This window comes from Elgaria multicarinata, chromosome 15 (genome assembly GCF_023053635.1).
Source record: "Elgaria multicarinata webbii isolate HBS135686 ecotype San Diego chromosome 15, rElgMul1.1.pri, whole genome shotgun sequence".
Lineage (NCBI taxonomy): Eukaryota > Metazoa > Chordata > Lepidosauria > Squamata > Anguidae > Elgaria > Elgaria multicarinata.
This window is the reverse complement of record NC_086185.1, coordinates 14096792-14112621: the sequence shown is the minus strand read 5'-3', so window position 1 is coordinate 14112621 and position 15830 is coordinate 14096792. Positions and strand designations below refer to the sequence as shown.

The window sequence follows — 15830 nt, the reverse complement described above, 5'->3', positions numbered from 1 at the left end:
AGTGCTCCTCTTTAAGCCGCATGGCAGGCAGTGCAGAACTCAGCCTTAGCCACACGATGGCACCATTGTCTTTACTTCATCCTACACTTTGTAGTACTATGACTCTCTAGGTATGTTCTGGGGCAGTCTGCGGTTCTGTAGACCTCATTTTGAAAGCCAGTGGCTCAGGGTTATATATTTTGCACTGATATGGCAAGAAGCTCCAGAGTGGTGCGAACATTTTTTAGGTGTACAAAATGGGGAAAAGCTAGTTTAGCAAGTAGATAGATAGATTCGAGATTTTATAGTAATGCCTCAACTTTGCCATTAGTGGAAACAAGTGGGGCCTGCAACAGAATGTTGCAGCATGGAGTGCTTCACTTCAGGGTTCCAGCCAGCCATACCCTCTTCCAGGATAACTCCATTTCATTTCTCCTCCTCCTGCTGGTTTGCTGTTTCCCCTCTCCATCAACAATCCGCCAGTGTTCTCTGGGCACTGAGCATGCTCAGTCTTCATTGGGCTGTTTTTGGCTCCTTCCAACTTGCACTATAGCTTCTCCATCCTCCCAAAATATTTTTGTACTTTTTGCAAATTGTGAGTCTGTTGATACTTCTTGTGTGTGATGTTTTTGCTACATAAGGATAAATATTTGGATGATTTAGTTATTTATCTTTGCAGGGGAGGGGCCATCTAAAATCACCCTCCCCAACTTGCTGCCCTCCAGATGTTTTGGGCTACAACTCCCATCATTCCTGTCCCTTGGCCATGCAGCCTGGGTATGATGGGAGTTGAAGCCCAGAACATCTGGAGAGGAAACAGGCTGATAAAGGCTGATCTAGAACTTGGGAAGTCGACATTTTTCATTAACAGCCACTACTCTCAATTAGGGATGTCCATCACTGGGAAACAGGATTCTTTTTCGGCTTGATGGAGATCCACAGCGTGTATGACTCCCTTTGTGTCTGCAAGCCAAACTGAAGTCTGTTCCTGAACTCTAGGAATCGTTTTGTGCATTTTTGAGGGGGAAGTTTTGCAATAAGCGTGAATGTCTGAGCAATTTGTGTAAATAACAACCCAATTTGCATGAATAATGGCCGAATTTGTGCAATTATGCAAATGCACCTCAGAGAGGCAGCCCGTGCAGTCCTCTCCACACCAGCTGTGAAGTGGAGGTGGCTGGAAGCTCAGATTCCTGAGTCCAAGGTCAGAGTACTGACTCTGACCTCGAATCCAGGAATCTGACGCTGTGTAGGGGCCCATAGGATTCCTCTCTTAACCACTATAGTACACCAATGCATTTTATGAAAAATTAGTACTCAAAGTTGCTTGTATTTCTGTTGCCTCCCTATTACTTTAACATGTTTTGCAGTACATATGTTAGACTGTAAGCCTGCAGAGAAGGGCTGTTGTTGTTTTAAATTGTTTAGTCACTTTATTATTATGCCTCTCTATAGACACAATAACAAAGCAGTGATCTCGCGTAAAAACAGAGGGTTTAAAGTACTTGTAGTACCTGGTTCTTTGCCCAGCTTGCATTCCTAAAAGTAAAGCAAATCCCTGATTTACATACTAAATGATTTGAGATCTGCCAAATCATCAAGCTTGAACAAAGAAAAACACACACAATGTGGCAATTCCTGAGAATTTGGCTTAAAGCTTTTGATCGTCCATCTTATTTTAAACCATTTAGACACACACACACACACACACCAGATAGTCTACAGTTTTTAATAGATGATGCAGTGCTTTGAAGTTTTATTTCTCCCAAAACAAAAATAAAAACCAACATTGTATTGCTTTTGTACGTATGTTGGCCTGACTGAAACTTTTGTTTTTCTTAAGAGGGAAATAAAACCTGACAGCATTGCATTTGTTAGAGAGATTTGCCAAGCGTGTTCGGGAACACACCCACCCACCACACACACACTGTATTTTAAGCTGATATGAACACACAGCTATAAAACGGGAGAAATCATTGGTGATATTGCTGTCCTTCCTTCCAGGATAGTTCTGCTGGCAGAATTCTCCCTCCAGGCCAGATGTTATTCTCACGACAACCCTGTGAGGTAGGTTAGGCCTACAGAGGATTTGAACTCACGCCTCCCTACTTCTAATCTGACACTTTAACCCAGATTTCTCCAGCTTGGTGGCCTCCAATGTTTTGGACTACAACTCCCAGTATTCCTGGCTACTGCCCATGCTGGCTGGGGATGATAGGAGCTGTACTCAAAACATTTGGAGGTCATCAGGTTGGAAAAGGCCCTTTATTGCTGTACCTGGAATTGGCAAACTGGTAACCTCAAGATATTTTGGATCACAACACCCCCCCATCCCTTACCAGTGGCCATACTGGCAGGGGCTAATGGGAGCTGTAGTCCAAAAGACCTGGAGGGGTATCAGCTTGGAGAGAAGCCAAACATCTGGATGGCACCACTTTGTGTATCCTGCTACCTACACTGTATCACACCACATTCACCCAAACACACACACACACACACACACACACACACACACACACTTTGTTCAATAAATTAAGCATTCCTCAGAAGCAATCAGCAAAAACTCACAATCACGGCCACAACACGAAATGGGACATGGAGGTCCAACCTCCACTTCAAAATTTGCATTCCACACAGCCTAAACCACAGTCTTAAGTGCCGATGCACAAGGTGTTATATTTTTCCATACAAGGGATGGAGCCCCTGTGGCCCCTCCAGCTGTTGTTGGACTCAAACTCCTATCAGCCCCAGACATCATGGCCAGGGCTGGTGGGGAGTTGAAATCTAACAACAGTTGGACAGCCCGGATTCCCCACCGCTGTTCTAAACTGAGCAATATGCCTGCAAAGTCAAGAATTCCACCGCACAAGTGAGTACATTTGGGGGAGGGAGATGCTGCAGGATCAAAACACCGATTCGATTGCTAGATGAGGAGCTTCACAGTGTGACGGCAACGAGGCCCCGCTGTGTAAATCAGGTAGCCAGCAGTTGTTATGACCAGGACGTAAACAGGTACCTGGCTGGCGAGTTTAAAAAGATCTATGTCGGGTTATGGTGGGTCGAACGCAGAGGGGACGCTGTCGTATCAAATCTTCGGTGGGCCTCAACGAAAGCACACCGAAAAAAGACCCGGTGTGAAAGGATCGCTGGTCTCTCCCTCGGCAGCCATTTGGGAAAGCCTCTGAGCAACTGCATTCAGGCTGCTCTCGTTGTTTTGACAGGCTAAGCTCTGTGATTGGCATGAGGCACCGTTTGCCTCTGGGGCGTTCACAAAAGAGGCAAAAGCAGTTTCACCACCCCGTTGCAGCCTCAGCCAAGCCAGGGACGTTTGGCTGTTTTAGAAAGGCCACGAGCCTCCTTGATTTTCAATTCATTCCCCACCCGAACCCAGAACCATCACCAGCCCTAAACTTTTCAACTCCGACCCCTCCATGAGCCGCCTCCCCTCCTGACTGCTGAGCTGTTCAAAGCTTTCAGATATACGCCGCGCGCACAAAAACCATACAAGGCGGCAACCCCATTTCCAAACGTCAGTTTATTCATCTCTGCACAGCTGCACAAACCCGCACACGTTCTGTACAAGGGTGGCGCCCAAGACCTCAGTGCGCTTCTGGCTTCATGGGGATTTGCCACCGACGCGCTTGCAAGTCCTTTTCAGTTCTCCCTCCCTTTGTGTCAAGGGCTGTGGGTCGGACACCTCAAAAGCAAGGCAAATCAACCTCCTCTTTTTAAAAATTATAATTAAATAAAGACGACCTTTCCTGCATAGAAAATAACAAGGGGGGGGGGAATAAGAGAAAGGTGAGAAAGATCACAAGCAAAGTATTCTGGTGAGAGTACAGCTCATTCATAGCTCTAGTTCCTCTAATTCTTTGAAGAGCGTCCAACCCAAGATCTTTCATGTCCTTCATTTTCAAGGGCTTGGCCAGCGTGTCTTGCCATGGTGGAAGGGTGCATCCGGAAGGACCAAGGGTGTCAAGAATCCCCGGGGAAATTCGCCGCTTCTCCACTTCATCGCTCTCCTTCTACCATCTGGTCCCATCCGTCGGATCATCCAGTCCAGCTACCTCTGCATTGCCTCAGTAGTACGCATCGTCGTACACGTCTGTGCGCAGGCAGTAAAGGATGGCTGCCCCCAGCATGAAGATAGAGGAGCCCCAACCCAACCCGTAGCCCCAGTTGAACTCGTGGTAGCTCTTCAGTAAGCTACTGTCGATGAATTTGATGGGGTAGAGAATCAAGGCGCAGACTTGCAGAACCACTAGACCAATGAAACAAATGAACAGGTCAGTTAAACCCAAAGAGAACCAATAAGAGACTCTCATTACACGGGGTCTTATTTGCCACTCTAGGAAAACAAAACAGGAAGGGAGAACTCAACTCTAGGCCCACCAGTGAAACACCTTCTGGATTCCATGTTAACCCTCCCATCACAAAAAAATTATCTAGTCAAGCTCCTCTGGAGCAGGGGTGTGGAACTTCAAACCCAGGTACTAAATCTGGCCCTCCAAGTTTCCCCAGAGACCCCCCTTCTCCATGCTACATCACCTTCCTGCCCCCCATCACAACCACTGGTGGTTTTTTTCGGTGGTTTCCCATCTTATGTGTAGTTTCTCCCACTTCTAAAGGCTGGAATGCCTCATCGAAGGGCATTTCTACATGAGGCTTTTATCCCACATCTTTACCAGGGCTTTCGTTTCCAGATTCTTTGCAGGATTATGATTGGCTCCTTTACCTGTGCTTTTTTCCAGGGATTTTCTTTCTCTGCCTTTCTATATGTTTCATTATTTAGCCACTAGATGGCGAGGTAGCGTAGTGGAATTGCGCAAAAGTTTAATGGCATGGTTCAGGATATACCACACTTTTCCCATTAAGAAAAAAAGATGTGATAATGGTCGCAAAGCACAGGAGAGGCCCTGGAGGATGATGACGTTATATAAAGGTCCGGCAAACTGCAGTGATTGAACAATCACGAGTGCACAATGAAAGCCTTCTGTAGAAAGGCTCTGAGTTACTGGCAGTAAGAGGTTTAAGTTACAATACGCTGGAGTTTTGGCCCCATTCTGTTAGCCTTCAGCCTTGCCCACCACTGGAAAGTAGCCCCCAAAGGCTTTTCTGAAATTGATTTTGGCCCTAAATATACAAAGGATTGCACCCTTAAACCTTGAAGCAAAAGTCAGCGGGCAGCTCAACTTAGCTGATCTGCTCCACATGCTCAGCACCTATGTTGGCAGGCGGGGGGGGGGGCATTTATTTTCCCTTTGAAAGGAACTGAATTTAAGGGAGCAAGTAATGACGTTATTCCATCAATGTGAAGAGAAATTGATTGGAACTGATTTTGGAGCAGGATACGGTCATCCGGGTGGGAAATTCACTGAACTGATTTGTGTGTCCCAGAAGCAGGGTGGCCTTCTGTGAAACAAGCGTGTTATTCATTCCAAAATCTGCATGCGTGTATCTAGATTAGCACATGAAAGGTTTTATGCAACTGTGTGTTTGTGGGCCAGGGTCCCACGTGTCTGTTTACACAAGAAGGGGAAAGGGTAAGAGAGGATACGTACCTGCTGTGAAAAGGAGGACAGCAACCACTCGGTAATAGCGTTTGTAGGTACCCAGGCAGAAGGAAATTAGTGACATAAGGAATGACAACAGGGTGACGGTGGCTGCAGTCAGGATTAAAACCAGAGTAGCTACTTGCCAGTCTGGAAAAAGAAAAGAAAAGAGTTTCGAGAAGGAACTTCAACACACTTGTCAATAGAAAAGGGGATATTTATCTGCTACCAAAACATCTGGAGAAATGCACTCTATGGTGGCGTTCAAACACAACAGTAAGCCAAGATTCTGGCCAGTTCAGGCTTGCTGTAAATAGCTTGCTGGTGCATGCAGCGTGTTTGTTCCGGCTCAGGTCTTCCTGCTACTATGAATGGTTAAGCTAACCAGAAAATGACATCTCACCATAACATCTGAACCCATGATCCTGGTTTGTTGCTTCCTTGCAAAGCACTCCAGAATCTGTTCACTGCTTTGGAATCTGTTTCAGATATAGAGCGGTGTACAAATTTTGTAAATAAATAAATAAATAAATTTGTAAGCCAAGAACAAACCCTGGTTGAACAATCCCTGGCTTGTAGAGGGTGCAACAAACCAGGATCCTACATCTGGCTGTCATGATAAACTGTTGTTTTCTGGTTAGTTTAGCCAAGCAGGAGTGAATGGGCTGCATGCACTAGCATGCCACATGTTATAGTTGTCTCCAAACTTAGTTTTACATTGGCCCTGTTCAGACAACACGCCAAACCATGATGGTTAAGAGTTTTGAGCTAAACGTTATGGCTGAACGTGTCATGTGAACCTTGACTTAATGTGTTGTGTGAACTATTCCTAACCATAGTGGCTACATAACCACGGTTTAAACACGCTCACTAACCATTTGCTGCAAAAGGAATAGCAGCCTAACCATGGTTTTTAGTGTGTTGTTTGAACAGGCCCACAATTTCAATGTTAAGGCATCTTAGACAAGAAGTCTAAAAGTCCATGTCCTGGAAAGTTTGACATTTGGCAGCAATGAAGTTCACAGTAAGTGAAACTGGGAATCTGCTTTTCAGAGATGTATCATTATGGTTTTCAGAATGTAACATTATGGTTTTCAGGGATGTACAGTAGCATTATGGTTTTCAAAGAAGGCTACAGAGGCGTCAGAGGGGTAGTTGTGTTCAGTCAGCTGCAGCAAAACAACATCAGCCAATTTTCAGTGCAATCCTATGAGTATCTACTCCAAAATCAGGGCTTTTGAGTTCAAAGAGACTTCCTCCCAGCTAAGTGTGTATAGGATTGCAGCCTTATAGAAATCATTTTAGACTCTGTCGTTTCTGCAGAGCTGTGGCAATCTGTGCTTGGGAATCAATCTACCAATTCCATTTCTCAACTCAGGCTGCAGTTTTGTAACTACTTACCTGGGAGTCAGTTCCATTGAACTCAATGGGGCTGATGTTTGAGCAGACATGGATAGGATTGGATTGTGCATTTCTCAACAACCAACAAGCTGTGCAGCCTCTGGTTCTGCCATGCACGGGCATGCAAAATGGCCCATTCCCATTTATGCTAGCTCAGCCATGACATCTTGTCTGAAATATACAGACAACGAAGTAGACACTATGGCAATTTCTTGTAGTACCAAGAGTGGGAGTGATTTTAGACCAGGCCTTTGTAGCATATTTGAAAAAAGGGAATTATCCAGCTGTCAGCTCAGAGTTAGACACAGAGCTTCTTTACATGAGTGATTTATTGCACGCTCATGTTCGGCCACTCACAGAAGTTTGTGGGTCATTTACATGACATCATGAATGACTAGGACATCTCCTGTGGCATCCTTTAAAAATCCTGTCATGGGCTGGGCCCATGGTCCCTTTAAGAAAACATCTTGGCTTTATCCCAGAGAGAAGGAGATGGGTTTCTTTGTGTCCAGAAGGGAGTAGCAAGTTAAATGCCAAGGCCACGCTTTCGTGAGAAGCGCCTGGCATCTGATAACGCCTCCCCGGGCTGGTACCGGGGGAGAGTAACAAGTTGCAGCTATGCAATGTCTGGGAGCATTCCCCCCTCCCTTCAGTTGAGGTGTGGGTTGCTAAGGGGGTTCCATTGGTCAGGGTGGGTCTGGTGATCAAGGGGGTCCCAGAAAGAGATAAAAGCTTGGGCACCCAAGGGTCCAGTCTCTTTCCTGTGGGTGTCAGGAGTCCGGTGTGTGCGTGGTGAGCAAGAGCATCCAGGCCGGGCCGGCTAGATGGCGGAAGCCCCACGTGGCCACTGAGGGAAAGAGTCAGTTTGAGTGGCATGGAGCCAAGTCGAAGTGAGCAACAGAGGTTGAGTTGCAGTGTTAAGTGTTTTGTTTTAGAATAGATTTGGGTACAAGTGGGCAAGGGACCTTGCCAGAGTTACGGCTGGTGGGTGGTTAGTGGGGAGTGAGTGCGAATCCAATTGGTTTGAGTGTGCAAAGGGGGAGGGGGATGTATTAGTCCCTGCTGTCCGAAGTGTGTCATTCCTTTGTCAGTGTTTTCCCCCCAAACCTCTTACGTGTTTACCTTAATGTGTGGACCCTTACGGAAGTGTGTTTGTGTGAAGAATAAAAGTGTTTGGTCCCTATCTCCTGTGTGATGTCGTTCCTTGAGAACCTAGACTCCCAAAGGGTTAAAAAGTGGCAGTGAAGGGGTGTGTGTCTGGGCTGGCCAAGCCAGACCCCCCTTTCCCGGTCGGGGAATCGCAGAGTCAAGCATGGCAGTTCTATCACAAATTCCGCCATGAAAAGAACCACTTTTAAAGTGGTGATAGCTGGGGAAAAGTGGGATCTTCCACCACTAGAAGGTGCTGTCTCAATGGAAGTGAACAGAAGGGAAGGAATCAACTCAAACTAGGTGGTCATCCCTCTCTGTCTGTGTAATGCAGCCCATAACAATAGCGTCAAAAAGCAGGGAGCACAAACACCCAGGGTAAGCAATGTGATTTCCCCTTAATGTAAAGACACCGACAAAGGCTGTGATGAACGTAAAGATGAGGATAATTGAGTAAAGTCCATATATAATTCCTATTTCTTCCCTACCATGCTTCTGATTCACCCCACCCCACCCTGTTTTCCTTCGTATATGGCTTCCCTCCTTAAGACCTGCTTGTGGAAAGTGCTCCAAACTGGATGCCCTGTTGTTGTTCGGCCAATGCAGTATACTGATGATTGTTTTTTCAGGTGCTGGTGATGCAGCCAAATGGGAAGAGCCCAGTGTGATAAAGCAACAGGGAACAAGGAAAACAGAAAGTTCTTGGAAAGCTGGAAAAAGGGCACAAAAGGGCAACTAAAATGATTAAGGGGCTGGAGCATCTCCCCTATGAGGGAAGGTTACAACAGCTGGGATTGTTTAGCTTGGAAAAAAGGCGAGGAAGGGGAGACATGATAGAGTTGTACAAAATTAGGCATGGTGTGGAGAATGTGGACAAGGAGACAGTTTTCTTCCTCTCTCAAAATACTAGAACCCGGGGTCATCCCCATGAAGCTGATTGGTGGGAGATTCAGGGCAGATAAAAGGAAGGACTTCTTCACACAGCGCAGAGTTAAACCATGGAATTCGCTACCACAAGATGAAGTACGGCCCCCAATTTGGATGGCTTTGAAAGGGGGCTAGACAAATTCTTAGAGAATCCCAGATTATTTTAAAATATTAAAAGTTAATTTTTAAAACACACACACACACACACACACACACACACACACACACAAACTTCTAGTCCTTATGGATAGGCAAATAACCTCGAGAACGTGGAACGACGCTTGATGAATCTCAGAACATAGAGGGTAATTAAGATTCAGAGAACAGGATTTCAACGCCCTGCATAGCTGTTTGGCCCTCCCTGTGATTAAAAAAATGCAAAATTATGCAATTTAAATATATCTGCATATTTCTGTTTTTTGAGAGGGGGGCCAGGTCTCATACAGATCACAGAATGTAACTTCATGGTGCAAAACAGAACATACCCAGACCTCAGCATAGATCAGCTGCACCAAGGGCGACATTTCGGCTCGCACTAAAGCAATTTCCCTCCAGAGTTTTCCAGCAAACCCTCAGAGTCAGTGTCAAGACAAGGGAGAGTGTTCATGGAGCAGTTTTCCAAGCTGACACACTGAAAGAGAGTGTCCCCGGGCCGGGAATTACTCTAGACCAGCATCGGCTCAAGCGAGGCGCAAATAAACAAAGTGAAGCATCTGGAACCGCTGGGCCACTTTTCACTCTCCGTCTGTTTTTCGCGACAACAAAAGACTCGCTCCCAACTCCTATCCATCAGCAATTTATTGTGTCCCAGTCAGACAGGGCAGCAAGCGGAGGCTTTGGGGACATCTGCAAGATGAGAGACGGTGGGGGGGGGGTGTCCGTTTTAGGGAGGAACCGGCCTGTTTCTACAATGTCCCTGCCTAGTACAACCCTGCAACTTTTAAAACAACTGCTAGTTGCAGTGGAGGCTGGTGACTCCGATCTTAGTGGAGTAGTGAATCCGCTCCGGGCACAGAAGTTACATTCTGTGATCTGTATGAGACCTGCCCCCCCTCTCTCAAAAAGCAGAAATATGCAGATATATTTAAATTGCATAATTTTGCATTTTTGATTATGAGCCAACAGTGTGATATGGCTGCAAGAAAGGCAAATGCTATTTTGGGCTGCATTAATAGAAACATAGCTTCCAAATCACGTGAGGTACTGGTTCCTCTCTATTCGGCCCTGGTTAGGCCTCATCTAGAGTATTGCATCCAGTTCTGGGCTCCACAATTCAAGAAGGAAGCAGACAAGCTGGAGCGTGTTCAGAGGAGGGCAACCAGGATGATCAGGGGTCTGGAAACAAAGCCCTATGAAGAGAGACTGAAAGAACTGGGCATGTTTAGCCTGGAGAAGAGAAGATTGAGGGGAGACATGAGAGCACTCTTCAAATACTTGAAAGGTTGTCACAAAGAGGAGGGCCAGGATCTCTTCTCGATCCCCCCAGAGTGCAGGACACGGAATAACGGGCTCAAGTTAAAGGAAGCCAGATTCCAGCTGGACATCAGGAAAAACTTCCTGACTGTTAGAGCAGTACGACAATGGAATCAGTTGCCTGGAGAGGTTGTGGCCTCTCCCACACTGGAGGCCTTCAAGAGGCAGCTGGACAACCATCTGTCAGGGATGCTTTAGGGTGGATTCCTGCATTGAGCAGGAGGTTGGACTCGATGGCCTTGTAGGCCCCTTCCAACTCTGCTATTCTATGATTCTATGATCAGTCAGAACCAGTCAAAATTTTCCAAGGTTGGAAAGCTTCTTTACAGTTCCGACTGAAACCCATGGGGGACTGACCCACTGACATCGGAGCCACCAGCTTCCACTGGCTAGTTCCCTCGGCCTGCTGACAGCCGGAGCGGACTTTTAGAGACAAGTCTGACTTCTCCGCTCTCCTAAAATCCAGGACTTGGGCAAAGACAGCTGACCGCTGCTTCACGCTTACATGAACTCCCCCCATCCCCACCCCACAACCTCTACCCCAGCTTTGCCAAATTGCCTCTCGGCTGAAATCGGGCGTAGGTAGCATGCTCCCATCTGGGTTTCTAGTCAAGGGGACGTTCCCAGGAAACCGTTAGCACAGGACGTTATTAACAACAACACAGGGAGCAACTGAGTCATCGGAGCTGGCCCTCCTGCTCCTGGCATGTCTGGGAGAGAATGAGGCATGTCACACCCAGGCTGAGCCAAGATCTTCAGGAAAGGTCAGCGTTGCGAGCTGTTAGGTAAACAGAACGCTTCTCATGGGTTTTTTTACAAGGGTTTTATAGAACAGGGATACCTTTGTCCCAAAAGGAGAGGCAGCCGCACCTTGGATGCCAGAGGAAACGGTCCGGTTTCCTCATTAGGGATGCCTGGAAATGCTAGGTATGTGACTTCGTTTTTCATGTAAGAAAATCAGAAGAGCCATGTACGATCAGACCAAGGGCCCATCCAGTATTCTGTTCACACAGTGTCCAAGCAGCTGCCTGTGAGAAACCCACGAGGAGGATATGAGTGCATCAGCGCCCTCCCACCCATGTTCCCCGGCACAGGCACACTGCCTCTGATACTGGAGGTAGCATAGAGTCATTGGGACCGGTAGCCCTATCTAAATAAAGCTGCTGCTTCTTTTTTAAGGAAAAAAGGGGCGTCTTCCAAGCCTCAAGCTGTGTGTGTGAGCAGCAGGCATCAGAAAACTCTGGAAGCAAGCAGGTGGTCAGCTGAGGAGCTAGACATAAATCACAGGTTCACTGTAGCAAATTCCACACATCTGTTGCTCCTCATGCTAAGACTAATCAGTGCTCCACAGAGGAGACAAACGGACACACTTATCCCCCCCTTCTCCCTTTAAAAAAAATAAAATTTGCACGCTTCAACTGCTGCTAACAAAAAGGCAAAAGAAAAAGAGATTTCTTTGCAGCAAGCTGCCCAGCTGCCTTGCCCGGGGGCCTGTAATCCTGACTGGATTGTACCTCCAGGCCTGCCCTCCGTCCAAGAAAACAGAATTTGTTCCGAAGGAAAGAAGTTGCCAAGTTTTGTCCTCTGGCTCAAGAGGTTCATGTTTTTGACTCCAGGGAAGCGAGGAAGCTGAACTTGGTTCCCAGACCTTTATTTGCAGCAGACAAGGATGGGCTTGTTTCCCCCTGAGAAGCTTGCATAGAAGAATTTCTATGCTAGGGAAGGAGAACTTCTGGCATGTGGAGGTTCCCCATCCCATCTATGGAGTCTCTTTGGATTCCTCCAGGGGGCAGAGCCTGGCTTCGAAGCCTCGTTCCCCACTGTTATCTCTGATCCCAGACTGGAGATAACAGCAGGATACAAGTGGCAGGGGGCACAGTAGGCGGAGACCGTGACAGCAGGATGCCTTGGGATAATCCAAGGGTGTGCCTTCAGGGTGTCATAGCTTCACATTCAGGCTTGGGGAATCCGTGGATCTCTCACTGCTCTTGAAGTTCACACGGCAGCAGCAGCCAGGCTCCCAAGGAGCAACTTTTTCAAGGAAATCCACACCTAGCAACCACCGTTCATGCCTTCCTAACCTCGAGGCTAGACTACTGCAACATACTATACATGGGGCTATACTTGAAGATGGTTTTGGACATGTCTGCAGATTCATTAGCTGGCAGCTCCAGCTCCTGATGGGAGCAGGGTGTGGACTAGAATTGAAAAGACCCAGGTTCAAATTCCTCTTGGGGAATTTGGGAGGAACCCAACCCAAGAAAGCTCAGCAGGCTGGATGTGAAACCCCCATGAGCCGGATTAGGCCTGGGGGACAAGAGGTCAGTAGAGGCTGGTGGCTCTGATGTCAGTGGGGTGGTGAATCTGTTCCTGGTTTCAGCCAGAAACACCTTGGATGGCTCCTTTAGAGTTCTGACTGAAACCTGGTGTGGTTTCACCGCCCCACTGACAGCGGAGCCATGGCTGACACTGCTAGATATACTTCGTCCCTGCCTTAGAAGAAAAGTGGAATAAAATGCAACAGATCCAGCTCAGCTACGCTCTCCCTGCCTTTCACCTCTCCCCAGTTTCCAGGAAAGGATTTTTTAATGCAGAAGCAAATGCTATTTACGAGAGGAGAGGCGCGCCCGCCTTAGATTTCCAAACACCCTCCTCCAGAGAAGTAAACGCTGCCAGCAGGCATAAGCCCTGGAAAATGCTGCAAGGGAGACTTCGTTTACAATCTCTACAAACCAAACTGACTTCACTTCCCACCCGTCACAGCTTTTCTGTAACCCAGACACTTCTGCAGAGGCAAGTGGTGCTATCGGACTCAAACTCCAACAGCTACGACTTCATTGGAGGCTGGGGTCAGTCCCTGAACCTATACAATTGATTCCGACGCCCTGGAACGTGAGAAGGAGGAAACTCCCCAAGCAGAGTACCATAGGCAGAGTCACCAATGCCAAATAACATTCATCACAGCCCACCTCTGAAACATCTCAGCTTAGCCCCCAAAGCCATTTTCAATGCCAGGGTGTAATTCCGCAACATAAAGCAGGGAAATAAAGAAGAGAAGGCATAGAGCTTCCCTTTTTACTGATAAGAAACCAGACCCAAGGCAAGCTAAAACTACCCTGACTTTGCTTTTTTAAAAGCAAAACCACCCGCTCCCCTGTTTAAAGACATAGGGCTGCCTGCCTTCTCTTTCCCCTCCCACTTCCGGCAAGACTCCCAAAACTTTAGCACAGAAGCAGGGAATCTGTGGCCGTCTAGATCAGAGGTAGGCACCCCTCCAGATGTTTTGGACCACAACTCCAAGCAGCCCCAGCCAGCATGGCCAATGGTCAGGAATCATGGGAATTGTAGTCGACAACATCTGGAGAGCCCCAGGTTGCTCTAGCTGTCATTGGTCTCCATCTCCCATCAGTCCCAGCTGCTGTGGCCAATGATCAGGGTTGATTGATGGGGATGGTAGTCCAATGACATCAGGTTCCCTGCTGTGCCTTAACATTATAAATGGATCAGACCAAAGGTCCATTTGGTCCACAACCCTGTTTCCTAGACAGCTATCAATGGAGAAGGCTATCCATGGTTAGTAGTCCTGATAATAATAATAATAATAATAATAATAATAATAATAATAATAATATTCTTGCCCGCCTCTCCATTTTGATCGAGGCAGGGGACAACAATAAACGATAAAATACATAATACTCATTTAAAACATAATATACATGGTTAAAAACTTCCTAGAAAACATCCTAAAAACATTTTAAAAACTTCTTAAAATTCCACTAGATAGGCCTGCCGGAAGAGAACAGTCTTTATAGCTTTCTTGAATGCTACTAGACTGTTAAGTTGACGAGTCTCCTCCGGCAGGCCGTTCCACAGTCTGGGAGCAGCAGAAGAGAAGGTCCTCTGGGTAACAGTTGGCTATATGCAGTCTCCAGTATCACAGGCAGTATGCATATGTACACCAATTGCTGGGGAACATGGGTGGGAGGGTGCTGTTGCACTCATGTCCCGCTTGTGGGTTTCCTACATGCAGTTGGTTGGCCTCTGTGTGAACAGAATGCTGACCCCTGATCTAGCAGAACTCTGCTTATGTTCTATGGTGGCCAGCCAGACGTCTCTGGGAAGAACAGTAGAACCTAAAGAGGGCTCTGCTGGGTCAGGTCAAAAGTCCGATGCCTCATGTCCTACAGCAGTCCCAGGAAGCCATCAAAAGCAGGTCATGATGACAGCAGGGCTTTCCCCAGCTGTTTTCCCACCCATAGCGACCAACAGTCCGTAACATACCAATGAAGCGGACTCTAGTCCACAAAAGCTCACGCCAGAAGGAAAGGCCTAGCTTTCCCGGCCCTCGGTCCCTCCGGATTCCTGCGACAACTAACTCTCATCAGCGCCAGCCAGCTCGATCGATGCTTAGGGATGATGGAAAGTGCGTAGTCAAATAACATCTAGAGCAGACGTGAATAACTTGCAGCCCTCCAGATGTTTTGGCCTACAACTCATATCATCCCCAGCCAGAACGCGCTGACAGTCAGGGGTGTTGGGAGTCGTAGTACAAAACACGTCGAGCAGGGGTGGGCCGCCTGCGGACCTCCAAATGCTTTGTCCTGCAACACCCATCATTCCTCATCATTGGCTGAGCAGGCTAGGGATGGCGGGAGTTGTTGTCCAAACACACACAGCTGGCGGGCCACGAATTGCCTGCCCTGATCTACAGGGTACCCTGTTGTGGGGGCGACAAACTTCAGAAGCAAACCAGGTTGGTGACGGCTGTGGTAGTCTTTCAGATGTCACAGGACTCTTTGTCGTTTCCACCCCTACACGTCGATGAGCACACGCAGCCCGATTTCTATCCTTCCTTCCTTCCTTCCTTCCTTCCTTCCTTCCTTCCTTCCCTCCGTCCCCTTACCAGTCTGGAGCGTGGAGAGGCACTCCCAGACGTCCTGGGCTTGCCTACAACTCTCCCAGAGGGAAAGCGAGTAGCGTTCCGACGTGACCCAGGCGGGGCTGAGTAGGGCCGCCACGTCCAGGGCGAGCGAGATGAAGGCGCAGAGCAGCGCGACCAGCTTGAACGGGCGGAGCAGCAAGCCGCCCTCGTCCGCCGCCATCCTCACGGCTGCTGCCTTTGCACGACACCGGCGTCTGTCTGCCCCGATTCACACGGGGCAGGAGGAGCGACGCCGTCGGGGCAGCGCCGGCTGGCGAACGCAGGACCGGCTGCAGCGGCGCTGGCGCTCGCAGGAACGTCTGGAGTAACGCAGGAACGTCTGGCAGCGGCAGCGGCGCGTCCCGCCTGCAGTTTGCAAAGCCGCAGCAATCGCCGCCAGCGCACGTGTCCCTCCTGGCCCCAGAGCC

At 48.0% G+C, this 15830-nt stretch overlaps 1 protein-coding gene across 1 annotated transcript; it reads right to left on the bottom strand.

The window, feature by feature from the left end:
- Positions 1-3746: 3746 nt before the first annotated feature.
- LOC134409258 (transmembrane protein 47-like) lies at positions 3747-15583 on the bottom strand. Its single transcript, XM_063141899.1, has 3 exons — positions 15385-15583; positions 5541-5681; positions 3747-4240 (listed from the first exon to the last, which is right to left on the bottom strand). Exons 1-3 carry the CDS (start codon positions 15581-15583, stop codon positions 4059-4061), a joined length of 522 nt encoding a protein of 173 aa, XP_062997969.1. The 3' UTR covers positions 3747-4058.
- Between the last annotated feature and the right edge of the window lie 247 nt (positions 15584-15830).